At 41.8% G+C, this 20,498-nt stretch overlaps 2 protein-coding genes and 2 non-coding genes across 8 annotated transcripts in view; 3 read left to right on the forward strand and 1 right to left on the reverse strand.

The window, feature by feature from the left end:
- Positions 1-818: 818 nt before the first annotated feature.
- On the forward strand, positions 819-19,245 carry LOC133379722 (uncharacterized). 2 transcript variants are annotated; one of them, XM_061615523.1, is made up of 6 exons: positions 819-840; positions 2,534-2,909; positions 12,721-12,974; positions 16,565-16,896; positions 17,009-18,456; positions 18,780-19,245. In XM_061615523.1, the coding sequence occupies exons 3-6, from the start codon at positions 12,911-12,913 to the stop codon at positions 19,168-19,170; spliced, it is 2,235 nt and encodes a 744-aa protein (XP_061471507.1). In that variant the 5' UTR covers positions 819-840; positions 2,534-2,909; positions 12,721-12,910; the 3' UTR covers positions 19,171-19,245. The 2 variants fall into 2 exon arrangements, with proteins under 2 accessions (XP_061471507.1, XP_061471505.1); XM_061615521.1 differs by having other exon boundaries at positions 826-1,503.
- LOC133382654 (small nucleolar RNA SNORD104) lies at positions 1,982-2,046 on the forward strand. The gene has a single exon (XR_009762038.1). It is a non-coding gene; the product is annotated as a small nucleolar RNA SNORD104 (small nucleolar RNA).
- Positions 2,690-2,826, forward strand: LOC133382656 (small nucleolar RNA SNORA50). Its single transcript, XR_009762040.1, has one exon. It is a non-coding gene; the product is annotated as a small nucleolar RNA SNORA50 (small nucleolar RNA).
- TEX2 (testis expressed 2) overlaps positions 5,381-20,498 on the reverse strand; it is a 139,807-nt gene continuing 124,689 nt past the window's right edge. For all 4 annotated transcript variants that reach the window (XM_061615519.1, XM_061615520.1, XM_061615518.1 and 1 more), the window contains exons 10-12: positions 11,372-11,581; positions 8,391-8,511; positions 5,381-7,309 (exon numbers count right to left, since the gene is read on the reverse strand). In XM_061615519.1, the coding sequence (XP_061471503.1) occupies positions 7,187-7,309; positions 8,391-8,511; positions 11,372-11,581 (454 nt within the window). In that variant the 3' untranslated portion in view covers positions 5,381-7,186. The remainder of the gene's footprint in view (positions 7,310-8,390; positions 8,512-11,371; positions 11,582-20,498) is intronic.

Raw genomic sequence — 20,498 nt, forward strand, 5'->3', positions numbered from 1 at the left:
GTTCTCTTAAGAAACATTTATTTTGTTCAGAAGTTCAACCCCCGGCAAGGGATGTTTTTCGGGAAGAATGAAGAATCCTCTTCCCAGCTCCACCTGGCTGACTTTTTTTTTTTAAAAAAATGAGCAATTAGTGTCCTCTAGCGGGTAAAAGCATGAAATGCACGCAAGAGGCTAAAAATTAAAATAAATGGAGCCCAAATCGAAAAGTAGTCAAGGCAAAACAACTCCTTTCAAAACCAAAGACATTTTGCGTAAATTAACTGGACTCGCCTTGAGCTGAGTAAATGGCTTCAGAATAACATTAATCTGGGTTCTCTGGCCATTAAAACAAATAAATAACAAGTGTATTGCAAATAAATAAAAGAAGGAAAGCGGGTTAAAAATAAAAGTCAAGCAGGAAATGATACAGAATAAAAAGACATGGAAAAAAGACAAGATCTTCTTTCTTACACCGTTTATTTATTGCATCGGTTCGTGCGTCACATGCTGGCTCTTCCCTCCGCAGCATCTTGATTTACAGCGCAAAATTACATTCAGTAGGGCTTACTCACAGGTAAGCGTGCAAAAAAGAAAGTGCAGTCTTATTATTAATTGTTTTAGGGTGCAAAACTTCAAACGTCTATAAGAAAGAATTCCCCATATCTTCCCCCCGGGTATGAAGCGTACAAGGCAGAGAAAAAACAAAACGTATTGCGTGTTAGCGAAGCACTTCACCGCTTTACGTGTGGCCCAATTGGTTTCTGACGAAAAGGGGCGGGTCCCGGCGCGTCACAATGGCTATAAACAGTCCGCAGAGGCGGAGCTTGGCCTTTTCGTTGAAAGGACAGGAAGCTGGTGGAGGTTGGTGCAAATTGTCTTTGTTCGGAGGTGTAGCTGGTAACTCTTGAAGGGAAAGGAGGCCTTGGCTGTTTTGGGGATTAGAGAGTAGGAAACTTTTAGAACCAGCCATGCACAGGTGCTTTGAATCGAGGGGAAGACCGAGTGTCTGGGAGAGCCGCCCTGTAGGCGAGGAAAAAACGACGGCAATCTAGGCCTTCTCTGAGCCGAAAGCTGCAGTGCTATGTGTGCTTAGTGGTTGGTGGGCAAGCCCTGTTGAGCTCAGTGGGGCTTACTTCCCTGTAAAAATGCGTCGTGTCTGTTGCACGCGTCACCAGCAGAGTCCGGAAAAGAAAGACGGAGTAATTTGAGATAGTGCGGATTTGGGGTCGTAAAGCCCCATGTTCAAAAGGCCCGTATGCTTGCGTTCTATGTGATCCGAAATAACGGTTAACATAGATTTTATGTTTGCACTTACCAGTGAATTTTAGAGCTTTGATATAAAACACGTGTAACCATGAAGTGAAATGCGTTAAAGCTTTAAGTAACCGTGCTTTGAGCATGACCTGTTGGTGATGAGATTGGATGGCCTCAAATGTGCATGCACCGTAAGGATATTTAATATTAACAATTACACAGTTGCACACCCTCTTCAGTTTGTGCACAGACCACATGGTCAAAGATTTGGTGAGTATTTTGCAAAATTGCCCCACACTTTAAGCGCTCTCTAGTACAGTACTTAATATATGGTAGTATAAAAATGCATTTTCTCCATGATCTCAGTTTCCTTATATAGTCACAGTTGTGTTTTAATGACTGGTTGGATATCGCCAGAGCAGTTAAGCTTATAGTGGAGGGTCTCCAAAAAATATATATGTGGACTTCTGTGCAGGAAGTGGTTTAGACTGGAGTGGGATTAGAAGTCATTAGGCATGAAACAAACCTTGTTCTCCCCAAGCCAGGGATGGGGAACCTATTTGGATTAGCCTCAGCCAGCATAGCCAGTGGTCAGGGACAATGGGAGTTGTGGTCCAACAATACCTGAAGGACTACAGGTTTCCCATCCCTGTCCTAAGGCCTCTGGGATGCAGCAGGGTTTTTATTGGGGGAAGTGCTAGTAATTGAGTGAGGAAGGGAACACTCCTGACTCTGTATATTGCTGGCTGCTGTGATGATTCTCTTTTGGCGTGTTAGACTGCTGATGCAGATGAGGAGTCATTGAATCTGAGCAGCCAACATCAGAGAAGTCAAGTAATGGTACTGTTCGTGTCTTTCCACTGCAGCTGTTATGTTGCCATACCTGTCCCCGTTAGGATGCATTCACAGTGGGAGATAGAATGATGCTCCACGGCATGTTTAGTGGCAGTGTTGCAACGAGCAAATATATTCATAAATGTTAGTTGTAACTGTTAAGAGAATAGTAACAGCTGCAACAGGACTTTATCCTTGCTCCTATCTTCTATGCTTGCAGTGTTGTGGAGTATCATTTTCACATTAGATACCATGATAGCAGATAAATTCTCTTAGTTATGGGAGACAGGAGATTTACATATCTTCTGGGTTTACAGAAGATTTAATGATCACAGCCAGCTAGTATCCATTAATTACTTTGTGGTGTGCGTCCCTGGAAAAAGAACAGGCACGCCAGCTGTTTGTGCTATATAGGAACAAAATTGCCTCATGTTGTCAGCCTTCTGAACTCTCCTCTTCTTTGCAGGTAAGATTCTTTTTTTTCCTTGTGGAAAGAAAACCACTGGAAGAAACCGATGTTCTTTGACTAAAGCCATGCCGAGAGAGCTGCTGTGGGGATGCACTGTATATAAATAAAACTAAATTAAAAACCACTGTGTGGATCTTTTTTCAGTTGACTTTGATGCACTGCCTTTGAACTGGTGCATGGCCTGTTCATGGCCTCACTGGCTACGCTACAGTGCAAAAACAAAGGACTTGCTTATAACTGGTGTTGCTCAGCTGAAACCTGAGTAATTCTTTTAAGGGCAAGTTACATTTCATCCTATGATTAAATGCATCAGCTTTACTTGAACTGAAGATACTAGACCCCAGGAGTCTACTGCTACCTCCTCTTTGCCTAGGTACGCTGTCTTTGCTTTATTTGAAGTACCCCCTATGATTTTCATAGAATACTAGGGTTGGAAGGGGCCTATAAGGCTGTTGAGTCCAACCTCCTGCTTGGTGCAAGAATCCAACTTAAAGTATACCCAGGTGGCTGTCCAGCTGCCTCCTGCATGCCTCCAGTGCTGGAGAGCCCACCAGTGGGAAGGTGGAATATTTAGTACATTTCAGGGTAGAGGTTTTCCTTGGACGGGGGCTTATCTTAACAGGATTGAATTTGTTTAATAAATGCTAATTGGAGTTTTGTTGCTTAAGCTCCAGTAGCTCCTCCCAATTTCCTGAAAGAGTGTTTATTAAACCAAGGCTTGCAGATAGGTCTTGACAGAACATAGGATGATTGTTCCCTTCCCATACAGAGGAGGCTTCAAAATTGCAAGCTTCAAACTTTTTAAAATCCCAATAAAAAAACAGCATTGAACTAAATGGTCTTAATATAAGAATTGTGTATATGCAGCTATGTTTTCACATGGAATACAGACAATGACTAGGTAGTGTTACTCTTAGCCCTATATTGGTTATTAAAAGTTCATGCTATATACAAAAAATCATGCTTAAGCTGACAAATCGCTTGCATTGTCTAAATGAAAGTGCTTGAAATTGAAAAGAGTGAAAGATGTACACAGAGCTTATAAATATCCCTATTGCCAACAGGGATAGTTGCCTAGAGCCAACTGCTATGTGCTGCTGAACCCAAGTGAGTTGCAGAGGTTTAGCAAGAAAGTTTTAATTTGAATTTTTACTAGAGCTGTCAACCACATACACAGCTCCTTGACAGTGCTGTTGTACTACTTATATAGTATGTTTGTTGCAACTTCAAGCTACTGTTTAGTCTACAGCCTCCTGCTACTGAATAAATTTGGTTAGGATTCCTTAGTACTCTACTAGGTTGTAACCATCATTGTGCCACCACAAGGAAAAGTTGATAGAATATTAACAGCGACCCTTCAGCAGGCTATTAAAAAGGTCCCTGTCTATTCTGTAAGATTCTTACTCCCCACCCCACCCCACGGACCTCTGCTCAGAGAAGACCTGTTTATAGTGCATTGCCAAGACACTGCTTAGTGGTACCACCCTATTAAGCTTTAGTTTTTGGGTAGGAGACTGTTGAAAATATCTTACATTTAAGTACTGAGAAGTGCCTGCACTTACGCAGCCAAAAATGGTAGCACCAGAAACTCAGGTTTGTAGAAGTATGAAAAAACAACCCTAATGGGTGATCTGAAACAGTGCACAGGGCATGCTGTGGGCATAGATTGCTGATGGGAATGAGTAGGCGGCAGCAAATTGAAGGACCCTTTCTAACACTGGCATGAAAAAAAATACACATGTAGGTCATTGTTCATATTGCAGGCTGGAAGTGAAGAGTAGTTTCAGATCAAAAAGTCTTAAACCCTAGAAGGCTCATTCATAACTAGGCTAGGACTGATCATACTCTATGGGTATGAATGCAGAAAAATGAGATGAGATGTACTGTAGAAGACATTTAAGGTCAGGGGGAACCCTCTTTATGGATTGTGTTAAAAAGTCTAAATGAACCTGCCATGACTGCAATCTGGCACATGTATACTCAGAAGTAAGCTCCATTGGGTTCAATGTGACTTACTCCCAGGTGTGTATTGGATTGCAGCCTAAGTATCTCTTTAATCCATCCCACCTTATTTATTTATTTAATTAAGCTTATATACCGCCCGACTAGCAACAGCTCTCTGGGCAGTGAACATTAAAAATACAATAAAAATAACACAAAACTGTACACAAAACTCTACAGTCTAAAACCTTTGCTCTTACTGGACCCCTACAAATAACTGCAACCTCCTACATGATCTTGCTTTTGCCTGAAAGACAGCTTGGTTCGTGTGCATTTTGCATATAGTATTCATAGCTGCTGTTCTTAAAATGGTACCAGTCATGATCCAGTATTCATGACTTAATAGAACCATGCAGACTACTTTTAGGAGAAATCGTGAAATCACTACTGAAAATCATGTCAGCAGTAGGCTACAACTACCAGTGTGACTAATCAAGCTATGTCAGAAGCAAAATCACCATGTGCCCCTTTCTTCAGGAATCACCAGAAGCCTGGAGGCTTCTGGAGATTTCCCCACAGGAGCTTGTTCTAGCTGAGGCTGTACTGATGTCATAGGATCTGAGCAGATCGGACAGGCCGCAGACTGAACAAGAAAGCTAGCAGCAGTTTGGATGCAGGATTGAACTAAATGGCTGCTTATGGCCCTGATGTTCTTCTACTGGATAATCTAGGGAGTGGGGGAGAGAACTGACACTCCATTTGATGCTGATCCCTGACCGATGGTATGCTGGGTGGGGCTGATGAGAGTTGGGAGTCCAACAAGAGGGGCAAAGGTTTTCCACCAGATTTTGGACAGGACCTCAACATCCCTCCTTCATGGCTTCAGAAATAACACCCAATCAGTTCTTTGACATGGGATAATTTTATTTCAGAAAACAAAGCAAACCCATTGTACCCACACAGTCCAATTATGAAGTGCAATGAAGTCACGTGTGTCAAATCTGGGTATCTGTTTACATATTAATTAGTGCATCTAGTCTTTAGACTTTGATTGTTATTGCACATGGGGAAGAGAGCTGTGAACAAGACATGCAGACTTCTTAAAGAGAAAAATGTTTCCATAAGGAGCAGTACACAAAATGGGAATGGTCACAGGAGTTTAACAAAAATAAAGGTGACCAAATAATAAGACAACTTAAATATATTAAATGCTAATTTTTCTTTAAATATGTTTCAGGCAAGGTGCTTTTTTTAAACAAAAAACTTCACTCAGATTAGCTTCATTTAGAGATGGCAAATATTGAAAAGTTTTACGCACGATAACTGAACACAAGATACAAAAAGTTTAAAAACTACTTAAAGCATAGCACTCTATTAAAAGGTGAGCTGAATAACTCTCCTGCTTTGTAAACTAAATTAACATTCTCTTGACATAAATAGTTGGCAATATTGAGTATCAAGAAACACTCATTAGTGGTGTTGATCATTTAATGTAGTGTTAATAGTTACTGATTTAATGTGCTTGTATGGTCTAAAAACAAATGGTCTAAAAAGGAACAGCAAGGCAATTTGTCTTGAGAGTTGGCCACTATCAGTAGTAATGCTTTGGAGTTCTGTTGAGCTTCCATTTTCACACACCAAGATGGCCTAAAAAGACGCACACAGCTAATGATGATGCATGAGTTACAATCAGGATTTGCACCTTTTAAAAAGATTTTGTTTTTTAAAAAGTAAGTGGATCCACCACTCTATATCCATGAACAGTGTGTGCAATGAGGAAATCTCAACAGAAACGTGAGACAAGTTTAGTCAATCAAGCTGAATGACTTCATACAGGCTTTCAATCATTTTCAGTGGACAAATGGACGTACTCACACAGCATTAGACATTTCCATGTGTGTTCATGTCTAACATTTGTTATTAAATCACAAGCCATGGTGATTGCACCTCACTAAATAAAAGGCTTACTATGGTTTGGTCTCATGGCTTTGCCTAATTTTTATTTTGTTTCTATCGCTAAAGGACCGCTAGATCCCTCACTATACACTTCTGTATGTTTGCATGTGTTATATGGCTACTTGTTTCCAAAAGAAGCACAATTTTATATGAAAAAATAAGTGACTATGTATAATCCACATGAAGTGTTTCATAATATCACCTATACATCCAATTTACATTCCTATCTCCAGAAAACAGTTCAAAATTGCTTGACACAAGCTATTGGACTGCAGAAGTGAAAGAACATACCTTGTTCATTTTACACCTCCAACTGCCTGAGAGAAAAGCGTGGGGGAAAAATATTCCAGTTACGCAAATTTGTTCCTTATAGAGGACAGGTTCATGTGGCTGCATGAGACAAGCCATCCAATGTGCATTGCGCTAATATTGCACCCTCACAAACAACTCCATTTGTGTCAGCTCCTGGTTCAGTTGCAATTGGGAATTTTCCTAATTCTTTACTTCAGAATAGTGCACATTAACTGCTATGCTGAAAGCCCAACAGCAGCTACTGCAAAGATACGGACCAGTTTAGAATTGGAATTTATGCTCAAATAAGTAGATAGGAGCAATACTTGGACAACTGGAGCAACAACGGATATAAAGCAAAATAAAATGTGGCACAAGGACAAAATCTACTGGATAGATCATTTAAAAAAAACATACATATAAACAAAATCTGTTAATACTGTAAACTGTAGTCTTCACATTTCATGACTGATCAGAAGCTTCTGTGAGAGATTCTTTCAGAGAATACACAGATGAGCGGGGATCCATGGCTGAGTGCATCAGAGAGATATAAACATCATCCATGTTTGGCATGACAAAAATTTTCTGCAGGAGTGTAGAGATCAATCAGAAAATTCAAATGATACAGTTAAGTCAAAACATTGCTTCAAAATTGAGTTTAATTTTTCTTCAGTTTAGTCCATCTCCTTTCCCCCAATAATTGCATTAACGCATAAATGGGGCTTAAGAAACTACAATAAGTCTGCTACTTTTTAAACTTGGAAATAGTGAATATTTCAGACCTTCATATCAGTGGGCCAAACAAGTCCAATACTAAATAGGCTTATTTCAACCAAGCATAAATCATGGATTCCCAGTAACATTTTATTCTAAATTACAAAGCAGTTGATAAATGAGTAATTTACGACCCTTAGTTTTTAGATGAGAGAACATCCATCGATCAGACCCATAAAATTTTGATAAGCAATGTATCCTTATTTGTGTGTGTGTATGTTCACTGAGGCCTGGCAGAAGCCCTTTATTCCTCCACCCAGAGTTTTGAAGGAGGTACTAACCTGGTTTGGACAGAGGGTTTTATCCAACTAAGTTGCACTCAGAGTTCACTCATTTCAATTACAGTAGGGCCCCGCTTTACGGCGTTCCGCATTACGGCGTTCCGCTGATGCGGCGGCTTTCAAGCAGGGGAAATTTCCCGTTTTAAAGCCGATTTTGCCACGTTTTTGCGTCATTTTTTTGCGACGCAGCCCATTATAGCCTATGGGGCCCCGCTTTACAGCGACTTCCGCTTTACGGTGGGGGCCTGGTCCCTAACCCGCCATATTAGTGGGGCCCTACTGTAATGGACTGGTTAGTTATGGCCATTTCAATGGACCTACTCTGAGTAGGCCTAAAATTGGACCCATTATTTATGCTTCACCAAAAATATTACAGATGGAATTTTTCTATAGATGTACTCCACGAATTGTCTTTGAGCGCCTGGCATCAAACCAATGTGCAGTAAATTTAATCGAGTTTTGTATATTGCTTTTTTTCAGTTGGGTTATTTTATTATTGTGACAGTTTTTTCTACCCTGCTATCCTCACCAAGTCTTGTAATTTGGATAAAATTAGCAAATGACATACTAAATACACCAGTCAAAACTAAAAGATCTTTGAAGAAATATACCTGGAATTCTTGTTCCAATTTTTTCTCTATCCACTCAGTCACATGGACTAAAGTCACTTCTCTCTCACCAAGCTTTGGCCGAGCTTTTAGCTCCAGGTAGGGTGGTCTTCGGAAGCCGTACCTAAACAACACAAAGATTGAATGACTGCATTTCCTTGTTTATCAGATTTGTATCTAGTCCTTTCTCCAATTTGCCAAGGCAAGCACGTATTCTGCTCTATCATCAACTACCACCCTCTGAGGTAAGTCCAAGATAGGCACTTGCTCAGGGCCATCTTGAGACTTCCATAGCTGAGCAGAGACTTAAATTCATGTCCGCTTGATACAAATCCAACAATATAGCTAGAACTCCACATGGCTATCTTGTGAATTTCCTTTACGACATGACAAAGATGTGTATCTTCAGTGGTATATCCCACTAATAATTTGCATTGCTGCTGAATTCCATTATCAAGCTAATGCAGTCTTGGCTGCTAATAAGGTATTCAACAACAATACAGACATAAGCTCTTTCCAGGTATTAATTTCTTCAAATTTAATTGTGAAACAAAAGGTTGTTACTTGAACATATTGTGATCAAAATGGAATCCAGTCTTCCTGAATTTACAAGTATTATGTCCCTCCCCCCAATTAAAGAACACTCAGATTGCCATCAAGATTAATTGTAACTGTTTTAGAATGTTTTAACTGTTTTTGGAATGCTTTTGTTTTTGTTAAATTGTTTTATTGAGATGTTTGCCACCTGGACTCCTTCGGGAGGAAGGGTAGGATATAAACTCAATCAATAATAGATTAAATTTTGGATTTTTTAGAACCAAAGTAAGTGTGAAGATACCCACAAGTAATTTCCTTGTAAATTTCTTCCAGCCTATCAATTAATTGAAGAGGCAAGTTCCCCCCCCCTTCATCTATTTCAAACTACAGCAGGACCCCACTCATACGGCAGGTTCCGTTCCGGACTGCCGCCACAAAGTGAAATCCGCCGTAAAGTGGAACGCATTGACTAACATTGTCTAAAATGGTGCCCGCCTGAAAAACACTGTAAAAGTGGAACAAGCACCGTAGGAGCGGGGCCTTTCTGCAATTGACAACCGCCATATCGGTGGAAAGCTGCAAAGTGGGGCCCTACTGTATAGGCTAATACCATCAATGCGTGCTCTACACCCTTTTTGATTCTCATTTTGTGCAGTACATTGTTCTACCTAGCAAAGCATCTCATGATACAGTAACCTAGGAAAAGCAAATTCTTCTTTATGAATTGATTTCTGGATTGCAGAAGCTCCCCCTCACCCCATGGGTGCTTCCTTGTCCTAATAAATTGTTAGTTTTTTTAACAGTTTTTTAAATATTAGAAATATACAAAGGAAAATATTGAAAATATTTTAAAAATTGGATTTAGACACTTACATCATCAACTTATTTTGCATGGAAGAACATTCAATCAGGTAACCCCACTTTCCACAATAAGGAATGAAGGTCTACCACCTTAGTGTATATTAGGCCTAAGTAAACTGTTTATAGCAACAGTGGCTAACCCGTGGCTCTCCAAATGTTGGAGTACAACTTGCATCATCCCTTAACATTAGCTGTGCTGCCTGGGGCTGATGTGAGCTTATTTTTTTATTATTAAATTTATATCCCAACCTTCCTCCTAGAAGGAGCCCAAGGCAGCAAACAAGTGATAAAACACTAAAAATATCTTTAAAATCTTAAAAACGGTATCTTAAAAGAGAACATCTTGAAAACAAAACATCTTAAAAAACACCTTAAAATCAAGTCCACTACTAGATGCAGACTGGAATAAGGTATTTATGTAAAAGACTTGTTGAAAGAGGAAGATCTTCAGTAGGTGCCAAAAAGACAATAGAGATGGTGCTTGTCTAATATTTAAGGGGAGTGAATTACAAAGGGTGCCACAACACTAAAGGTCTGCTTCCTATGTTGTACAGAATAGACCTCCTGATGAGATGGTACCTGCAGGAGGTCCTCACCTGCAGAGCACAGTGATCGACTGAGTATATAAGGGGTAAAACAATATTTCAGGTATCCTTGTCCGAAGCTGTATAGGGCTTTGTACACCAAAACCAGCACATTAGCCCAGTAGCTAATGGGCAGCCAGTAAAATTCTTTCAGTAGTGGGGTAGCATATTGCCAATGTCCTACTCCAGTGAGCAGTCACGCTGCTGTATTTTGCACCAGCTGCAGCTTCTGGTCCAACCTCAACGGCAGTCCCACATAGAGCACATTACAGTAATCCAGCCTGAAGGCTACCAGTGCATGGATGATAGTGGTCAGGCTATCCCGGACCAGAAACAACCAAAGCTGGTACTCCTAGTCACTGAGGTCACTGACCTCTAGCGACAAAGATGGATCCAGGAGCACCACTACACTATGAACTTGCTCTTTCAGAGGGAGGAAGACCCCATCTAAAGCAGACAATTGATCAATTGTCAGTCTTGGTTTTGGAATCCAACAACATGTAGTAGGTTAGCCACGCCCAGTTTGCAAGGACAGTGAATGTCATACATACTTACTCAGAAGTAAGCCGCATTGTGTGCAATTAAATTCACTTCCAGGTAAGCGTGCACAGGAGCGCATCCTATGGGTTGTATCCAACTAAGTTATATACCAAAGTAGACCCATAGCAATTAATGTATCTTAGTCATGTCCATTAAATTGCAATCATTCTACTATGAGTAGGAGTAAGACTGGACACAACCTAAAGACTCAACATACATTTTGTATTTACAAAATGCTTTTAAAAAAAATGGGTATCAGCCAGTAAGTTTGAGCACCACAATGCATACCAGCTTGCAATGTTGCTTTAAATAGGAAAGAAATGGGGGTGGGGAGCAACCCAAATCCCAAAATGTGAAATAATAAATAATCATCACAACAGCTTCATATGAAGAAAGGATAAATTATACAGATTGTGAGGGTGACAGCTTTGAAATAATCTAAGGCTACAAATCTTCACTTACCATATTCTATCAGTAGGTGGTGGCGGAATGTTGACTGCTAATGTTCCTTTACATTCTTGTACCTCAACGGTTAGCAATAATGGAGTATTGGAGACCTCTTCAATCTTTTTTTTGATGAACTCTGTCTCTGTTGCTTTCTGGAAATATTTTGACTTGGTAATTTTATCCACAAATCTCATTATTTTACTTGTTCGGTGCCCTCCCACATACCTTTAAGAAGGGAAGAAGAATGCAAGGTGAGTTTACAGCTGTTCCTGGAAAATAAGGATTTACCTTTTTTTTTTTACTATTCCACAGCTGTAAATAGAACATTTTTGGCTGAGATAGCCAACATGATGCTCTCCAGATGCTTCTGGGCTACAACTCCTATCGTCCCTGACCATAAGACAAATTAAGCTGTGGCTGAGGGCACCACAGAGGAAACCATGTTGGTTATTACAACTTTAGGTGATGGATGAGCAATTTGCTGCTGCAGGGCTGTAAGGAGCATCAGGGCCGGTTCAAAAGGGCGGCCAGGTGGGGCACTGGCCCGAGGGCCCCTGGAGCTACAGGGGCCCCTGAGGGACCCCTCTGCTCCCCTTCCAAGATCGCAGGACAGGAGGCGCTTCCAAGCCTCCCACCATCTTGACTGATGGCAACCCTGCTCGCACTGCAAAAAACAGCAGACGAAAGGTAGGTGAAGCGGGGGGATGGCAGGCGGCTCGGAAGCTCCTGTCCTGCTGCTGCGGATTGCAGAAGGGGAGCGGAGGGGCCCGGGGCAGGCTGGTGCCCAAGGGCCCCTGCATGCCTGGGGCCGGCCGAGGAGCACACACAACAAGAGCTGGTGGAACTCCTGAACAGCAGCAGAAAGGCCCATGAGACTGGCTATGCTGTGGACAGAGAGAGAGAGACCTGCATGGCTGCCTCTCTTGCATCCCTTTCTGTAAATCAGTAGAATAGAAGCAAAATGTGCATTGATGCCTGGAGAGAGATGCATAAGGTGGCTATTGCTACAGGCTCAGGGGCACTTCCAGGTACCAAAAGGATCCAGGGCACACCAAACGCATAACATTTGCATCCACTAATTTCTATGTAGAGATGCTTTTGGGCAAATAGACATGATGGGTGGCTTATAGACATGAAGTAATCAAAGTACAAAAATGGGAGAGAAAGGGAAAGGAACATATGCTATCCAACGATTCTGGATGCAACTCAGAGGCAGAGCTTGGAAGTAACTCGTTATTTTTAACGAGTTACTTGTAATTAGTTACAATTTTAAATAACGAGTGGGTAATTCCATTACATTTGGCAAGTAAAGGAACGACTAGTAATTTCCCTACTTTTCAGCTGCAACTTTAACGTTTCCACAGGTTGGACGTTACTTGGGGGCGGGAACAAGGGGAAGTCAGCTCCTGGCTGTGATTGGTTAACACAAGACATGTGCCTCACACTGATTGGACCTCTGCGCAGACTCTCTCTTCCCTCGTGATCTGTGTTAGGAGGCACGAGGGAAGAGGTGAATAGGCAGGGCCTGCTACCGTCTGACTCTGAGAGGAAAAAATGGACGCCAGAGGAAAAAGCCAGGGCAAGGAAGGCAGCAGCAGAATGGCGAAGAGCTGTGGAGGTGAGTGATGATGATTTGTGTGTGTGTGTGTGTGTGTGTGTGTGCCCCGGTGTATGTGTTTTCGGCTGGAGTCTCTGGTTTTGGGGGGGGCCTCCGGCTCTCTGGCTACCACCCCTTACTCTCCGGACTCTCAGCTTCAATTTAAAAGAAAAAGTAAGTTCTAGGTGGTCTAATTCCCGAGATATACACCAAAACGTCACCCCCCACAACTTTTTTTTAAACAGATCCATGCTCTAGCTACAACTCCCACCAGCCCAATCCAGTGGCCATGCTGGCTGGGGCTGATGGGAGTTGTCATTTAAAAAAGTAACTTTTCAAAGCTCTGGCTGTAACCCCACCCTTTCATGATTGTAGCCAATGACGCCAGAGTTGTGACTTGTTGATCCAGGCATGCCTAGGCTGAACGTCAGAATATGGTGGCTTTGAGTTTTTTGCAGTTTGCGTAAGTAATATGGCTTAATGTTTTTTTTCCTCTTCTGTCCAAGAGTCAGACCCTGGGCTATGAAATATGAAAGTATTTAATCCAATATCTGCTTTTCTGGGAGTAAAGCCATTTCTGGGAGTAAAGCATGTACCTGGAGTAAACCCCATTGAACTCCATTAGGACTTGCTTTTGAGTAGACATGGTTAGGATTGTGCTGTAAATTAATGGGACGTGAGTAAACATAGTGCAGACTTGTGTTTGTGTTGTAAATCTCTCTCCCTCCAACCCTATTTTAAAGAAATTAGGCAGGGTTTATCACTGTTTTTATTATGTAGGAAACTAATACTCATTTTTTAAAAAAATGAATGAAGTTTATTTATTTATATTATTTGATTTATATCCCACCCTTCCTCCCAGTAGGAGCCCAGGGCAGCAAACAAAAGCACTAAAAACACTTTAAAAATCATAAAAACAGACTTTAAAATATATTAAAACAAAACATCTTTAAAAACATTTTTAAAAGCTTTAAAAACTTTTTTTTAAGAAAAAGTTTAAAAACATATTAAAAAGCAATTTCAACACAGACGCAGACTGGGATAAGGTCTCAACTTAAAGGACTTGTTAAAAGAACAAGTTCCTTATCACTTGAGGCTGCAGTTTTCCCTGGTTGAGTAAGCCCCATTGAATACATTGGGACTTGCTTCTGAGTAAACAAACATAGGATTGCACTATAAATATCTTTACAGGTTATATAAATAAACATATTTGATAGTCATGCTTATATAAATCTTTTCATAGAATCATAGAATAGTAGAGTTGGAAGGGGCCTATAAGGCCATCAAGTCCAACCCCCTGCTCAATGCAGGAATCCAAATCAAAGCATTCCCGACAGATGGCTGTCCAGCTGCCTCTTGAATGCCTCCAGTGTCGGAGATCCCACTACCTCTCTAGTAATTAGTTCCATTGTTGTATGGCTCTAACAGTTAGGAAGCTTTTCCTGATGTCCAGTCGAAATCTGGGATCATCGAGAAGAGATCCCGGCCCTCCTCTGTGTGGCAACCTTTCAAGTACTTGAAGAGTGCTATCATATCTCCCCTCAGTCTTCTCTTCTTCAGGTTAAATATGCCCAGTTCCTTCAGTCTCTCCTCATAGGGCGTTGTTTCCAGTCCCCTGATCATCCTTGTTGCCCTCTTTTGAACCTGTTCCAGTTTGTCTGCATCCTTCTTGAAGTGCAGAGACCAGAACTGGACACAGCACTCAAGATGAGGCCTAACCAGTGCTGAATAGAGGGGAACTAATACTTCACATGATTTGGAAACTATACTTCTGTTAATGCAGCCTGATATAGCATTTGCCTTTTTTGCAGCCACATCACACTGTTGGCTCATATTCAGCTTGTGATCAACAACAATTCCAAGATCCTTCTTGCATGTCGTACTGCTGAGCCAAGTATCCCCCATCTTATAACTGTGCATTTGGTTTCTTTTTCCTAAGTGTAGAACTTTGCATTTATCCCTGTTGAATTTCATTCTGTTGTTTTCAGCCCAATGCTCCAGCTTATCAAGGTCCCTTTGAATTTTCTTTCTGTCTTCCATGGTATTAGCTATGCCCCCCAATTTTGTATCATCTGCAAATTTGATAAGCATGCTCTGTACCTCCTCATCGAAGTTGTTAATAAAAATGTTGAAGAGCACTGGGCCCAGGACCGAGCCCTGTGGTACCCCACTCATTACTTCCACCCAGTTTTGTCATGCTGTGTCCCTATAAGTATCCAATTGCATACTATGGTTGTACAATACTTCCTTTACATTTTAAGTATGCCTTGGGGTAGTCATGGTTCTCCATTGTTTTCATCCTGAGGGGCAGATAGGCTGAGAAATGGTGAGTAGCCCATGGTCACCCACTACACTTTATAGCTTATTTCCATTTTGAAAAATTAATTAAAACAATTTACATGCAGGCAAAATTTATTAAGTGGATTCACACAATATGTGTAAAGCACATCCAACCCGCATTTAAAGCGCATGACTTCCCCTAAAGAATTCTGGGAAGTGTCATTTCCCCCTCACAGTTATAGTTCTCACCACTCTTAACAAACTGCAGTTCCCATGATTCTGTGGTGGGATTCATGTGCTTCAAATGGGTGTTGAATGTGCTTTAAAGGAATGGTGTGGATCTGCCTTAGGTATGATGTGCATTCAAGAGTGAATTGAAAAGAACAATTTTAAAAGATACTTCTTACTCTTACTCATTTTTCAGACCTCTTTCTGAAGTAAAGGGTCAAATCTGTAAAAACATTTGGAGCAGCCACATTAAAAGATAAGGGCAGGGTATTCCAGGCTTGGATATGGATGCCTTTGCAGAAGAACCCTAGTCAAGGTTTACCAACAGCACAGTCCAAACTATATCTACTTAGAAGTCAGTCCTGTTGAGTTCTATGGGGCTTAATCCCTTAGTAAGTGTGTTTAGAATTGCAGCCTTCAGGAGCCTCCATCTTTACTCCCCAAAGCTCCCATCTAACATCTCCACAACACTAGGCTCCTTTGTCTCTGCTGTGGCCTTCTGGTGACTGCCCTAGCCTGAAGGCACTTAACCCTTCTTGCTGAAAGCAAGTAGGCTAGATTAAATGTTCCCTACCCAGGCTCATATATATAAAATATAAAAGATAAACAGCATTTTGTCAAAAGTATTTTTGTCTACATTTTATACCTCATCCTTGGTTTTCCAAGCTTGGCATGGAATGCTTCTCATACAGAATTAATTTGAAATGCTGCATATTTATTATCATAATCATCATATTCAAAATAAAAAGTATATGTACCGCCTTCAAGTTGATTCCAACTTATGGTGACCCTATGAATAGGGTTTTCATGAGGCTGAGAGGCAGTGACTGGCCCAAGGTCACCCAGTGAGCTTCATGGCTATGTGGGGATTTGAACCCTAATCTCATTTTGTTCTCACAACAACCCTGTGAGATAATAGGTTAGACTGGCCCAGGCAGGGTTATTCAGTGAGCAAAAATGATGCAAATAGGATCTCTTTTAATTGTGCTATCGACCTGCTTACTTCCACTCTGACTGGGGCATCTTGCAGCATGGGGAAGAGATGGGGGCACATCACAGCTGAAGTTCACCCATATAGGAGCATTATCTCTTGTTTATTACAGAGACGCCTGTTGCAGGATTTGCTGCTGAGAGCAGCAGTCAGTTAGTGCGGCCACTTGAGTCACAGCTTGTTGATCCTGAGGAGGCAAAACTAGAAAGTGAGGTTCAGAAAGGAGGCCCTGTGCATGAGGAGGAGGAGGGCATGAAGCAGTGCCAGTTGCCCACAGCCACATCTGCAGAACAGCAAGTACCATGGTTTGGCTTTGAGAAAGCTTGTACATTTGTGAGCCAGAGTGGGAAAAATGTTGTCGTACGATGCAATTACTGCCTTCCAAGGATCAAAAATCTGAGATCAGCTGTTTCCTCCTCATCCAATGTGAAGAAACATTTTGAGGTAAGCCTTTGTCATGCTGGTCCTCAAAGAGTGTCCATTGTCTATTTATGTTTAAATTGTGAAGTTCCTCTTCCATTTTTTCTTGGATTCATGCTTTGTTCTTCTTCCTCAGAGGGCACACCCTGAGAAGCTGAGAGCAATTGAAGAAGCAATAAAGGCAAGGAGACGTGGCCTTCCTGAACCAATGCATGACACCCCTCCTCCCAAAATGCTGAAGCAGCAGCAGACAACCCTTGAGAGGTGGGGATCTGGCAGGGAGCCTGTCACCCAGAGCAATCTCGACAGGAGAATCATTGATTTCATTGTAGAGGAGACATTACCACTTCAGACTGTGGACAAACCATCATTCATTAATCTGGTTCGCATTGGACTCCCCAAAGATCTCACCATCATATGTGCCAAGACTCTGAGAGACAGAATTGAGAAGAGAGCATGCCACATGAGAGAAACTCTTGCAAACCGAACGGGTGCTGTGGCATATATAGCAACCACTGCAGATTGTTGGACCAATGGCAAGAAGAGTTACTTTGGGGTAACAGCCCACTGGATCAACCCAACTACCCTGAAACGTGAGGTCGGGGCCTTGGCTGGTAAGCGTCTGAAGGGGCGCCATACATACGATGTCCTTTCAAAAGCACTGCATGATGTACATGTGCAGTACAGGATCCACAACAAAATTATGTGCACTACTACAGACAATGGCTCCAACTTTGTGAAAGTGTTCAGAGTTTTCATGGCCAAAGAACCAGTGGAAGCTGCAGGCACCAGTGACGATGATGGTGATAACCAGGAGGAGGAGGAGGCTGAGGTGGAGTTTGTGCCTATCTGTGAGATCCTGGACACAGGACCTGAGGCAGAGGAAGAAGCTGCAGACTCAGGAGAGGATTTTGTTTTACCACCACACCAGAGATGTGCTAGCCACACTCTCAACCTTGTGGCAACACAAGACATAGAGGCCATGCTTTCTGACTCCTCCAAAAGTAGTCTTCTTGGTCCTTTCAAGAAACAGTTTCGTTCCTTGATGGGAAAGTGCAGCAAGTTGTGGTCCAAGCAGAACCAGTCAGCCCAGATTGCTGAGTATATCCGTGCGCAATGTGGTGTGTATCTGAAGGTACTGAATAAGACCAGGTGGAATTCCACCTTTGATGCGTTGAAGCAACTACATGAGCTCCTGTCAACTGTGCCACTAAAAATGCATGCCATAATGGACCGCTGCTCCTTGTCCAGGATCACAGCTGCTGAGATTGAAGTGGTACAGGAATACACAGAGATTATGGAGCCACTAGCCCAGTCCCTAGATATCCTGCAACGGGAGAACGGCATGTTCATGGGGTATTTGCTACCAACGCTCTGCAATCTGGACCGCAAGTTAGAAGGACTGGAAAACAAACCTGAGAGTTACACATACTGTTTTCAGCTGCTGAGAGGTGTGCGCGAAGCCCTAAGAAAGCGGTTTGCAGCTATCTGGGAGGACAAGAGGCTTCTTCTGGCAGCCTGCCTACACCCTCGCTTCAAACTAGATTGGCTGGAATCGTGTCAGGCCACCACCCATACCAACAAGTAAGAACATTAGGGAAGCCCTTTGGGTGGATTACTCCAAGGAAATGTTGTCTCAAGGGAGGCATCAGAGGGCTTAAGGTGGTAGGCAGGGGCTGGGCCTTTTCTTCCTGGGGCTCCTCATCACAACCTTGGGTTGCTGCAGGTAATCCTTAAGGGTCTGCTGTGCTGCCCCATGAGTGTGGTGACTTGGTCACCTTCCTACCTTCCATGTCATCATCCACAGGCTGGACCCTGAACCAGGGGACATGACAAGCATCTGGAAATGAAGAGCAGATGATGGTTTCCTAACATATATGTGTTAACATATCCTCTCTCTTTCTTAGATACACAATGGAAGCCTTGCTGAAAGCTGAAATAAAGATGGGTGTACTTAATGAGGACAGTGATCAGTCTTCAGATAAAGACCAGGAAGGAGATGACTTAGAAGATGACTTCTTTAACTTTCTGCCCCAGGGCAAGAAGTCAGCAGTGGACACTGCTGAGGAGGAACTGGTGAGGTACCTGAGGTCTCCCAGCAGGAAAGTGTCATCACTCCATGGCTTTCCACGTGTGCTGCGGTGTTTTTTGCAGCACAACACAGGCATGCCTTCAAGCGCCGCAGTAGAACGCCTGTTCAGTACTGGTGGCAACGTAATGACTGTAAAAAGACATTCCTTGTCTGACATGCTCTTTGAGCATCTTGTTCTTTTGAGACGTAACAGAAACATATTATAAAAGCATTTCAAGTGTAAAATTTGATTTCAAGAGTTGGGGTATCTTCATTGCTTGGGGGGATGTGAGATTCTGTTATGCCATTATGTTAATCTTATGGATAAATTTTTTTATTCTACTACCCCCTGTGTGTGTGTGTGTGTTTATTTTTAATATTGTTTTAGGCTTCTTAGATGTGCAGCAGCCAAGGCCAGCACCTTGTAGGAGTTTTTAAAAAAAAGTAACTGAACTGTAATTGTAGTGATTACTTTTGAGAAAAAGTAAAGTAATCAGTTACTTTCAGAGCAATTGTAATTGTAACAGTAATTACTACTTTTTGGGCCAAGTAATTGTAACTGTAATTTATTACTTTTTAAAAGTAATCTTCCAAGCTCTGCTCAGAGGTGCTTACATTCTCCCCAAACGTTTGAGAGTTTTGGTCTGATAGGCTGCTCACATAGGTTATTTCAAACTCAAGCAGAATTTGGAGGTATTTTGCAAAATAACTTCTTTAAAAACCTGCATGCTATTTCCTCCCCTTCCCAGTGGCCCCTTTGCACAGTTTTTACATATTGTCACTACTACTTTTAAAGCTCAGGAGAGAAAGAGGAGCATTTTAGGGATTGGAGAGAGCAGCTAGCTTAAAGCATACTTTGTTTGAGAGGGTTTTGAGGTGGCTGGTTTCTGGTGCATGTTTGTCAATGTTATTTTCTGCTTGTTGCATTACAGTTCTCAACTTGATACTGATTTTTTAGTATTTTGGTTTGGTTATGTTTGATTGGTAGTTGCTTTGAGATTCCAGGGAATTAGAAATATGGAATACAAATTTTAGAAATAAAAAAAATATTGAAATGTGGGTGAGAATATGACTAAAAGGAGGTCCTGATATTTTTAAGAAGGTGGAAGCCATATCCCTTAGAAGTGTTAAAACATTGCTAAGCATGATCTATATGTAAGGGAATGTTCCTGAGTTGCCTGAAAATATAGATGTGGTCATTTGACAGGTCTTTACCCAAGAACATGCAGGGAAGATAGCAAAGGCAGACCACTCATGATTGGACTTACAAATATGCAGTGGACAATGAAAAATGCTGCTCCCTAATAGTTACTGTATGTGCTACATCAGAGTAGGCAGCAGTTTCTGGAATTCCTATAAATCAGTAAAATTTGCTAAATTATTTATGATTTTCCTGAGACGCTGCATAAATCTACATGCTGGTCAACAACAACAAAAGTCTTTGGCACACAGACTCCTCAGCAAAAACACCTTCCTATTTACAAATGTTTAGCAACTATCTTTCATTCAGCCCAAATGCTTCTCCTTTCCAGATGGCACTAGATGTGTGACAGCT

The sequence above is a fragment of the Rhineura floridana genome, chromosome 3, assembly GCF_030035675.1.
Source record: "Rhineura floridana isolate rRhiFlo1 chromosome 3, rRhiFlo1.hap2, whole genome shotgun sequence".
NCBI lineage: Eukaryota > Metazoa > Chordata > Lepidosauria > Squamata > Rhineuridae > Rhineura > Rhineura floridana.

Excerpts from the sequence above, each read along its gene's own strand:
- LOC133379722 (XM_061615523.1), top strand. The coding sequence starts at position 12,911 with ATGGACGCCAGAGGAAAAAGCCAGGGCAAGGAAGGCAGCAGCAGAATG. Across the intron at positions 12,975-16,564 it reads AATGGCGAAGAGCTGTGGAG|AGACGCCTGTTGCAGGATTT; the intron begins GTGAGTGATGAT and ends TGTTTATTACAG. Across the intron at positions 18,457-18,779 it reads GCCACCACCCATACCAACAA|ATACACAATGGAAGCCTTGC; the intron begins GTAAGAACATTA and ends TCTCTTTCTTAG.